General features: G+C 40.7%; 1 protein-coding gene across 2 annotated transcripts in view; it reads left to right on the top strand.

Moving 5' to 3' along the window:
• Window positions 1-11175, top strand: part of gps1 (G protein pathway suppressor 1) — a 12099-nt gene extending 924 nt beyond the window's left edge. Inside the window, exons 2-14 of one of the 2 annotated variants that reach the window (XM_058414359.1) lie at window positions 3218-3310; window positions 3533-3714; window positions 3941-4105; window positions 5281-5416; window positions 5510-5587; window positions 5680-5740; window positions 7164-7249; window positions 7407-7501; window positions 7718-7823; window positions 7922-8002; window positions 8558-8695; window positions 8969-9103; window positions 10664-11175. In XM_058414359.1, coding sequence (XP_058270342.1) covers window positions 3218-3310; window positions 3533-3714; window positions 3941-4105; window positions 5281-5416; window positions 5510-5587; window positions 5680-5740; window positions 7164-7249; window positions 7407-7501; window positions 7718-7823; window positions 7922-8002; window positions 8558-8695; window positions 8969-9103; window positions 10664-10738 — 1431 coding nt within the window. In that variant the 3' untranslated portion in view covers window positions 10739-11175. Of the gene's footprint in view, window positions 1-3217; window positions 3311-3532; window positions 3730-3940; window positions 4106-5280; window positions 5417-5509; window positions 5588-5679; window positions 5741-7163; window positions 7250-7406; window positions 7502-7717; window positions 7824-7921; window positions 8003-8557; window positions 8696-8968; window positions 9104-10663 lie in introns of both variants that reach the window. The other variant, XM_058414350.1, reaches the window with a different exon arrangement.
• The last annotated feature ends 98 nt before the right edge of the window (window positions 11176-11273 follow it).

The following is an 11273-nucleotide window of genomic DNA, read 5'->3' as shown; positions in this document are numbered from 1 at the left end:
TTGGATCGGATCACACGGGCCAGCCTTCACTCCCCACGTGTATCAGTGAGTCTCGGCCGCCCATGACCCTGTCGCCGGTTCACCACTGTTCCTTCCTTGGACCACTTTTGATAGATACTGACCACTGCAGACCGGGAACACCCCACAAGAGCTGAAGTTTTGGAGATTCTCTGACCCAGTGGTCTAGCCATCACACTTTGTCCCTTTTGGTCAAACTTGCTCAAATCCTTACACTTGTCCATTTTTCCTGCTTCTAACACATCAACTTTGAGGACAAAATGTTGACTTGCTGCCTAATATATCCCACCCACTAACAGGTGCCATGAGGAGATCATCAGTCTTATTCACTTCACCTCTCACTGCTCATAATGCCTGATAGGTGTAGATACACAGAGATAAGCCATTGAAGTGGCTTGAAGTGTACAACATTAAACATCTCATCATATTACATTGGCACCTCTCAAGGGCAGCAATTGAACAGTCCATGCTAAAATGTCCAAGAGTAAGTCTCTGTGTGACTCTGATGAGGGCTAAATAGGTGATGGCATGGTTCAGAGCATCTCTCAAAAAAAAAAAAAAAAACAGGTCTTCCTGTTATACAGTGTTTAGTACCTACCAAAGTACACTGAAGGACAACTGATGAACCAAACACTGGATGAGTCTACGGTGCTTGCTGGAGGAAGACATGGCACCAGGATGCACTATGGGAAGAAAGCGAGCAGGTGGAGGCAGTGTGATGCTCCGTGCAATTTTCTGCTGGGAAACCTTGGGTCCTGCCATTCATGTGGATGTTACTTTGACATGTACCTAAATATTGCTGCAGACCTTTTTACAGTCCTTCATAACATTTCTATTCTCTAATAGAATAAAAGAAGGATAATACTCCCTGCCACACTGCAAAAATTATTCAGGGATAGTTTGAGGAAGAGTTAAATATGTTGACTCCGATCGAGCGTCTGTGGTACATGCTGAACAAATCCATAGAGGCTTCATCTCACTTTAAGTATCTGCTCCTAACGTCTTGGTGCCAGATACCACATCTCACCTTCACACCTGTTAGTGGGTGGGATATATTAGGCAGCAAGTGAACATTTTGTCCTCAAAGTTGATGAGTTAGAAGCCAGAAAAATGGGTAAGCGTAAGGATTTGAGTGAGTTTGAAGAAGGGCTAAATTGTGATGGCTAGACCACTGGATCAGAGCATCTCCAAAACTGCAGCTCTTGTGGACCCGTTCTGCAGTGGTCAGTATCTATCAAAAGTGGTCCAAAGAAGGAACAACAGACAAGCTACTGTTGCTCAAATTGCTGAAGAAGTTAATGCTGGTTCTGATAGAAAGGTGTCAGAATACACAGTGCATGACGGGTCAGGGCTGATTTAGCAGCAAAAGGGAGACCCACACCAATATTGGGCAGGTGGTCATAATGTTATGCCTGAAGAGTGCAGCTTATTAGAAAGTGTAATGTTAAAGTTTAGTACCAGCAAATTTATAAACTCGGAATTGTATCCTTGCACTTGTCTGTGGATTGAGTGCTGGTCTTTTTTTTTTTTTTTTTTTCCTCTTTCTCCTCCAACACTCCCACGTTTACTCAGAAAGCCTTATCCATTAGCTGTTTACTCCTGTGTATCAGTACAGGAGAAAACAACAATCTGCAGCAGAAAGAAAGAAATATACAGCTCTTACTGACAGAAAACCTGTGCTGATGCCATGACACTTTTCTGCCATAAACCCAGCTACAATCAATACTGTTACTGTGTCTTTGTACTGTTGTACAGAGATAATGCAGTATTTAATTATTACTTATTGTGGATGATGTCACAATCAAATTATCTTTTATTTCCAGGTGATCAAGACATGATTTCTCCTGCCAGATTTTTAAAGCTTTTCTTTTGGCTTAAGTGGCTTTTAATGATTCCTCTCATTCTGACACACAAACACATACAGCTCTGACTGCTTTGTTTCTTGCAGATAGGTTCAGGGTTGATGGAAAGTGAAGAGCAGGGTGAGGACAGTAGCAGAGGTAGTTCTTTGTCTACCTCTGACATGCTCCATACATGTCTCTCCATAGAGTCCCTGCTCAGCTCGTGTCTCTCAGCATGCTCGCTAGACCTGGAGATAACACACACAAGCCTTTTCCACTGACGTGAGACACGGTTCAGATTTAACATTAAACATGATTATTGCTGTATGTTGCTTGATCTGAAGCACATACTCTGATCTGGCATAACTTTATGAGCAGTGAGAGGTGAAGTGAATATGACTGATCTCCTTATCATGGCATCTGTTAGTGGGTGGGATATATTAGGCAGCGAGTCAACATTTTGTCCTCAAAGTTGATGTGTTAGAAGCAGGAAAAATGGACAAGCGTAAGGATTTGAGCGAGTTTGATGAAGGGTCAAATTGTTATGGCGGATAGATGACTGGATCAGAGCATCTCCAAAACTGTAGCTCTTGTGGAGGTGTTCCCGGTCTGCAGTGGTTAGTATCTATCAAAAGTGGTCCAAGGAAGGAACAGTGGTGAACCAGCGACAGGGTCATGGGTGGCCAAGGCTCAGTGATGCACAGACGAGCTACTGTTGCTCAAATTGCTGAAGAATTTAATGCTGGTTCTGATAGAAAGGTGTCAGAATACACAGTGCATGATGGGTCAGGGCTGTTTTGACAGGACCAACACAATATTAGGTAGACGGTCATAATGTTAATCCTGATTGGTGTATATGTGTGTATATGGTACGACCCCTTTATAGGTAAAGAAGTGCTGCTTTGTTTACTGTTGATGCCGAGAGCAGACGTGGATTTTACGTCATGTGTTGAACTCGGGGTTGGGGAGAACACACCGTGTAAAGTTTCTAAGTTGAGGTTGGAAATTACGAGTTATGAACTTTAGTCGCGTCAGTGGAAAAGCAGGAAGAGTCCAGTCAGAATAGTACAGTGTGTGTAAATGTCTCTCAAGGATAAAGAATATCTTAACATAAGGTAATGTTTGTCTGGTTGTAGTAAATGGACACCTGAAATTATTATAGTCAGGAGTACTTCATTAAACCAACCCCTGTGATTTACTACCACCAGATAGTGATGTATATTTTTAATTTCCTAAGATTCATTCCTGTGGATTCTTTGTGTTCTGTCTCTATCTCTCTCTCTCACTCTCATCTGAAGAATGAGATTAATGTGTGATAAGTGTGTGGCCCTGACCAGTGTTATTGTGTTCTCACACAGGGGTCGGTGGAGCCCATGCAAATCGATGCCGACCCTCAGGAAGACCAGCAGAATGCGCCTGACACCAATTACGTGGTGGAAAATCCCACCCTGGTACGTGTTATCTTAAACCTCAAGGAAATCTAATCACATGAAAAAAAACATGTATGCAGATTTAATCATTCTTATTTGTCATTTTTGGACACACATTGTCGGACCTTTAAGCACTATAATAAGAGCTTATTAGACAGATAGCTTAGATATCTATCTAATAAGCCATCATGGTTTTTGTTCTCTGTATCATTCATCCTTTTCACCTTTTGGTTCCTTCTGCAGGATCTGGAGCAGTACGCGTCCAGCTACAGCGGGCTGATGAGGATCGAGCGGCTGCAGTTCATTGCTGATCACTGCCCCCAGTTACGTGTGGAAGCCCTGAAGATGGCCTTGTCTTTCGTCCAAAGAACATTTAACGTCGACGTTTACGAAGAGATCCATCGCAAGCTCACTGAAGCCACAAGGCAAGAGCAGCTCCTGTAATTCTTCTATAATTCCCTCTATTACAAAATAATCACCGAGTGTTAACGTAATTATGTTTAAGAAAAAAACAAGAAGATGCATGTTTTAAAAAAGACTTACAGTACAATATGACTTTAATCAGTGTTCTAGAACTATTTGTCACAATTACTGTTATACCTTTGCCGGTTATTTGTAGATACAAACAGGGTGTGTGTGTGTTTTCCTCAGGGAAATGCAGGGAGTGCCAGACGCCGTTCCTGAAGGAGCAGTAGAGCCTCCTCCCCTCGACACAGCCTGGGCTGAATCAACTCGGAAAAAAGCCCTGCTCAAACTGGAGAAACTCGACACCGATTTAAAGAACTACAAGGGAAACTCCATCAAAGAAAGCATCAGGTACTCTGTCGTTTTGTTTTAAATGTTTTTAATGTTATTACTGTTTTTTAATTGTTATTGTCTGAAAGCTGTGTGAAGTGAATAGCAATACCATTTAACTTTGGAGAATGCCACCAGGCGTCATTTATACGTATTTACACTACATCATGGTTGAATTCTTGAATCAGATTGGTCTAAAAGTGTAGATTTTATTTTTCTATAACAGCAGCTTTTTGAGTAATTCTGCTACAAATCATAGGTTTATACACTATATTACCAAAGGTTTTGAGACATCTGTCTTTACATGCACTTGAATGTAATATGGAGTTGTCCCGCCCTTTACAGCAATAACAGCTTCAGCTGTTCTGGGAAGGCTTTCCACAAGGTTTAGGAGTGTGTTTATGGGAATTTTTGAATAATTCCTCTAAAAACACATTTGAGTTCAGGCACTGATGTTGGACGAGAAAGTCAAGCATGCAGTCTCTGCACTGATTCATCCCAAAGGTGTTCTGTGGGGTTGAGGTCAGGACTCTGTGCAGGCCAGTCAAGTTCCTCCACACCAGACGCACTCATCCATGTCTTTATGGACCTTGCTTTGGTCACTGGTGTGCAGTCATGTTGGAACAGGAAGGGGTCATCCCCAAACTGTTCCCACAAAGCATGAAATTGTCCAAAATGTCTTGGTATGAAGCTGAAGCATTAAGAGTTCCTTTCACTGGAACTAAGGGGCCCGAGTCCAACCCCTGAAAAACAATGCCTGAATTCAATGATTTGGAGGGGTGTCCCAAAACTTTTGGCAATATAATGTATTTGTGCTCTTTCTAAAACATCGTTTCTATAGTAACAGCTTATTCAGATAGGACTTGTACATAATAGATGTACTTTAATAGTTTGTTAGCCCTTCTTGTCCTATAGAAACATCCTCTTCTATTTTCAGTATAGGTTACTGTTTTAATAAGGTATATAAGAGAGAATGATTCAATTCAGTTTTATTTGTATAGCACTTTTAACAAAGAGCATTGTCTCAAAGTAGCTAGAATGAGAGATGTAGATTGGTCAGAAGATAAAATGGTCAAAAATGAAAGCATGAATGACAGATATGTTGCCACACGTTTTCATCCTGCATCAGTGAAATGTTCACGGTTATGCTCAGTGTGTGTGTATGTGTTAAATGAGGAGCTCTGTGGTGTGTTCAGGAGGGGTCATGATGATCTTGGGGATCATTACCTGGACTGCGGTGATCTCAGCAATGCCCTCAAGTGTTACTCCCGAGCCAGAGACTACTGCACAAGCGCCAAGCACGTCATTAACATGTGTCTTAATGTAATCAAGGTGGGTCCAGATTTGTTAACAAGCTCTTTTTCTATTTTGCTTTAATTAATTATCATGTGTCATGTAATTTCCTCATGACTGTTTACCTTACAGGTTAGCGTTTACCTCCAAAACTGGTCCCATGTACTTAGCTATGTCAGCAAGGCTGAATCAACTCCAGAGATAGCAGAGGTTGGTTAAAAATGTCCATTCATTTATTTTATAAATGATGATGATAATAATGTAAAAGATAAAAAGCTATAAAAATGTCTTCTTTATTACAGCAACGAGGGGAGAGAGATAGTCAAAACCAAGCTGTTCTCACCAAACTAAAATGTGCTGCAGGTATGCAGTTTTCCTCAAGTTTATATTGTTTATACAGGACTCATAAGTTGCAGTATCAGTCTATTAAACTGACCATGAAAAGATCTGATGTGAAAGATTTAAAACCAGAACATCCGGCTATATACGGCTTCACTGTGATATCATTTGTAATTATTTATTAACAGTTACAGTTTGTGTTAGGGATATCAAGCCTACTGAGCTGGGACTGACATACAGAGGCCACGCCCATTTCACAAAAACTGATGGGCACGGAGGCCACGCCTCTTTTTTTTCTTTTAAGGTTGATGAGCACAGAGGTCAAGCCTCCTTTTTTGAGACTGATAGGCACAGAAGCCCCTCCTCCTTTTTTAAGACTGATATGCACACAGGCCATGCCTCCTTTTCTAGGACCGACAGGCACAGAGGCCACGCCTCCTCTTTTAAGACTGATGAGCAAAGAGGCCACGCCTCCTTTTTTAAAGACTGATGGGCACAAAGGTCACGCGTCCTTTTTTGAAACTAATAGGCACAGAGGTCACGCCTCCTTTTTTGAAACTAATAGGCACAGAGGTCACGCCTCCTTTTTTAAGACTGATGAGCACAGAGGTCACGCCTCCTTTTTTGAGACTAATGAGCACAGAGGTCACGCCTCTTCTTTTAAGACTGATAGGCACAAAGGTCACGCCTCCTTTTTTAAGACTGATGAACACAGGTCACGCCTCCTTTTTTGAAACTGATAGGCACAGAGGTCACGCCTCCTTTTTTAAGACTGATGAGCACAAAGGTCACACTTCCTTTTTTAAGACTGATGTGCACAGAGGTCACACCTCCTTTTTTAAGACTGATGTGCACAGAGGTCACACTTCCTTTTTTAAGACTGATGTGCACAGAGGTCACACCTCCTTTTTTAAGACTGATGTGCACAGAGGTCACACCTCCTTTTTTAAGACTGATGAGCACAGAGGTCACACCTCCTTTTTTGAGTCTGATGAGCACAGAGGTCACGCCTCCTTTTTTGAAACTGATTAGCTCAGAGGTCACGCCTCCTTTTTTGAGACTAATGAGCACAGAGGTCATGCCTCCTTTTTTAAGACTGATGTGCACAGAGGTCACACCTCCTTTTTTGAAACTGATTAGCTCAGAGGTCACGCCTCCTTTTTTGAGACTTGAGGAGCACAGAGGTCACGCCTCCTTTTTTGAGACTTGAGGAGCACAGAGGTCACGCCTCCTTTTTTGAGACTTGAGGAGCACAGAGGTCACGCCTCCTTTTTGAGACTTGAGGAGCACATAGGACAGATCTCCTCTAGCAATGACGGCGCACAGGCCATTCTTTCTTCTATAGGACTGATAGCCGCACAGATTATCTCCGTTACTGGGAATTTTTAAAAATACAACCACTCTTTAAATTTGCAGAGCTGTAATAACATTTTGTTTCTTACTACAGGATTGGCAGAACTTGCCTCGAGAAAATATAAACCTGCTGCCAAGTGCTTCCTGCAGGCCTCTTTTGACCACTGCGACTTCCCAGAGGTTTGGTTTTTTTCTTATTAGCCTTCCTAATAAGTCCTTAAGAGTGGTGTTCCTCCTCCCATTACTTGGAAAACTAGTTGTACTTTGCTGGATGTAGTGTTGATACTGTGAGCTGACACTCCAATGCCCTGTTCACTCTGAATACTTTCTCTTCCAGCTTCTTTCCCCTAGTAACGTAGCAGTTTATGGAGGACTGTGTGCTTTGGCTACGTTCGATAGGCAGGAGCTGCAGCGTAATGTCATCTCTAGCAGGTATGGAGAAACGTTTCACTTTATTAACACTACATCAAAGGTCTTCTCGGGCATTTGGACAATTTCAAAGCTTTTTGTTGTTTAATTGCTGGAAGGTTAATAATTTTCTGTAAGTCACATTGCCTTGAGATAAATAAAGGATTCTGATCTTATGTTATGTTAATTTATTTTACCTATGTGTTACGGTATAAATTCATGTCACATCTTCCTTTGCAGCTCATTTAAGTTATTTTTAGAGTTGGAACCCCAAGTGCGTGATATTATCTTCAAATTTTACGAATCAAAGTATGCGTCCTGTTTGAAAATGCTGGACGAAATGAAGGTAAGGGGTTCTTCTTATTAGAATGTTATGGGAAAGAGTACATTGCCCTAAATGTACATGGCTGTTAGTGTATATACTCTGTGATCTTTGTGTTTTAGGATAATCTCCTCCTAGACATGTACCTGGCTCCACATGTAAGAACACTGTACACACAGATCAGGAACAGAGCCCTCATACAGGTAAAAATAAATAAAAATATTGCAGAGTTTATACCTAGTCTAATCTTAACGTAATAGCAAGATAAATTATCATTCGATTAACAATTAGTAATCAAGTAATGATCGACCTACCTATAACATATAGTCAGGTGTATTTAAACATTTTAGTAATATATATTGTTCTTTCACTATGTAATAATTTTTTACAGTTCAATAAAGTAAAACTAATCAGAGAATATAAATAAATAAAATGATGAAGTAAGGATTATTTTAATAGTATATCAAAGAATAATGAATTATATATTTGGTTAAAATGAATATTGTTATTGTAATAAAAATGTTAAAAAATAATTATAAATATTAATATTTTTATTATATTAATCATAATTTGCTATTTTATTATCTAATAAAGTCTTATTGATGTAAAGAAATATTGTATTAAAGACTTGTCACTGACAGTTTGTTGTTTTTACATTTTATTTATTTTAAAAACATTTAATTATATTTTTTTTGGGAAGCATTTCCGTAGTAAAGGTATAATCCCTGAATCCTGTGTGTATTTCCACCCCCCTGCAGTACTTCAGTCCGTACGTGTCTGCAGATATGAATAAGATGGCGTTGGCGTTTAACACCACAGTGGCGGCGCTGGAAGATGAACTCACTCAGCTGATCCTGGAGGGACTGATCAACGCTCGTATCGACTCTCACAGCAAGGCGTGTACAAACACACACACACACACACACCTCAATCACTCCGTTCTATTCTCATGGTTGTGCAATAAACCGATTTGAGATGTTTTCAGTTTTAGCATTATTTATGAACCTGCGACGCGACAATGCTGATTGGTTGCAGAAATTGCCACCGTATTATGCAGGCAGTTTGATATCCCATACGTTCTTGTTCACTTCTGCCTGTAAGATTAATGATATGGGAATTTGAAGGGGATTAAATATGCACTATGCTAAGTTCTACATGTGTGTCTGCAGATCCTGTATGCACGTGATGTGGATCAGAGGAGCACTACGTTCGAGAAATCACTGCAGATGGGGAAGGAGTTTCAAAGACGAACCAAAGCCATGATCTTGAGAGCAGCAGTACTACGAAACCAGATCCATGTTAAGGTAATGCAGATTCTACACGGTCACTTGGTATGCTCTCAGTTCCTCTGCTCCATTTGTTTCTCTCTGTATTGCTTTTGCACATAAGCACTTTAGCAAATAGAACCGCCACAATATCAGGATTTATAGCATAAGGTGTAATTTTTCCGTTATTAATAGGCAAAGATTGACAATAGAATTTGCCTTAAATGATAGACAATGATGATAAATTAGTGTCATCATATCAGTGCTCCTACTGCTGTCAAGCTCATCACACTCACCTCTTGAACTATACAAATCAGGAAAACAATCATCATTGTTTATTTTGTATATTATTTTTCCTTATCCCTATGCAATATATTTCCGGTAACGCCACTGCCAGCACAACACACGATGTGCTTATGAGTAGTGTAAGATGTGTGTGTGACTTGCATCAAGCACAACACACAGGTGTGGATTTTAACCAGTTTCAGGCTTCAGTTCAAGCCAGTCATGATAGAACCCAGAGTACACATCCTTACATCAGTTTATAGCAACTGCCCTTCCAGTTAGCTTCACTTTTTGGACTAGGAAGTAATCATGCTTGGAGACAGTTAGGCTTCTCTGTGCTGCTACCTCTGATGCTGCTCTCTAGTGTGTAAGAGGAGGTAGAACTCCAAAATAATTATTAAAAAGAAGCATAGAACAGTCAGTATGCTTAGCAGTTACTCATTAGAGCTCTCATTTTAGTAAAACTTTTAAAAAAATGTCCTTGCAGTCTACTAACTCTAGTCAGTCACATGCTTTTCCTCAATTGTTAAATCTTACATAACGACAATAAAAGGCTTCACTCCTTCTGCTTCTTACATGGAGGCTAAATCATACACTATATTGCCAAGTTTTGGGACACCCCTTCAAATCATTGAATTCAGGGGTTGGGCTCGGCCCCTTAGTTCCAGTGAAAGAAACTCTTAATGCTCCATCTTACCAAGACATTTTGGAGAATTTCACGCTCCTAACTTTAGTCTCCACTCTAATTCATCCCAAAGGTGTTCTGTCAGGTGCAGGCCAGTCAAGTTCCTCCACACCAAACTCACTCATCCATGTCTTTATAGACCTTGCTTTGGTGTGCAGTCATGTTGGAACAGGAAGGGGTCATCCCCAAACTGTTCCCACAGAGTTGGGAGCATGAAATTGTCCAAAATGTCTTGGTATGAAGCTGAAGCATTATGAGTTCCTTTCACTGGAACTAAGGGGCTGAGCCCAACACCTGAATCCAATGATTTGGAGGGGTGTCCCAAAACTTTTGGCAATATAGTGTATAATAGCTTCCAAGCAGGGAGGATGAAGGCTAATAGATGTTTCTCCAAAAAAAAAAAAAAAAAAAACAACTTTAAGCCTTTTAAACTCGGAGGAAATTTCTGTCCATCCTGTTCCACATATTTGAACTCGTAGGCATCTGCAATTGTCTAGTGTCACTGTGAGCAGGAGAGTGAGTATGTACGAATGCATCACAAAATAATAGGGGGGAAAAAGCTGGATTCTGATTGGTTAATTAAATGTTTGAATGGGAAACGAACTCATCTCCATTCTCCTCTCCTGCAGTCTCCTCCGAGAGAAGGAAGCCAAGGTGAACTGACACCCGCCAACAGCCAAACACGAATGAGCACCAACATGTGAACGCTCGACTCGTCGCCTCTCACAAAAGGAGCGCACGGGGGCCCACAGAAGCATCGTAGACCCTCATCCTACAGTTCAGTTCTGTTTCCCTGCTGAAGAACGCAAAAAGAAATCACAATCTAAAGACTTTATTTAAGTTGGGGGGGGGGGAGGTGAGACCCGTCGTCCGTATTAAAGACGCCGAAGACATCCTGTCGCTCTGACGATTATAAAAAAAAAAAAAAAAAAAACCACAAAATTAAAAAATGGGGATAAATGGGGGAGGGGGGGGGGTGTTTAAAAAGTGAAATGGCACTTCCGCTGTACCGGCCTGTTGTTGTTTGTAAAGAGATGCACTTTCCTCTGTATCTTGTGACAAAATGTTGATTACACATCGGAAAAAAAAGAGAAACCTCATCACAGAACATGCTTTTAAAATAAATATACGTTGGAAAAGACCATTTCTAACAGCATTCTTTATTTTATTTTCTCCCTGGTTACATCCTAGTGGAAAGGATTTAAGATTTGATTTAATGTCTTAGAGATTAGGTTGTAA

This window comes from Hemibagrus wyckioides, linkage group LG02, assembly GCF_019097595.1.
Source record: "Hemibagrus wyckioides isolate EC202008001 linkage group LG02, SWU_Hwy_1.0, whole genome shotgun sequence".
NCBI classification, from domain to species: domain Eukaryota; kingdom Metazoa; phylum Chordata; class Actinopteri; order Siluriformes; family Bagridae; genus Hemibagrus; species Hemibagrus wyckioides.
Note: the sequence above shows the minus strand (reverse complement) of the source record. Positions and strands in the feature narration are given on the sequence as shown.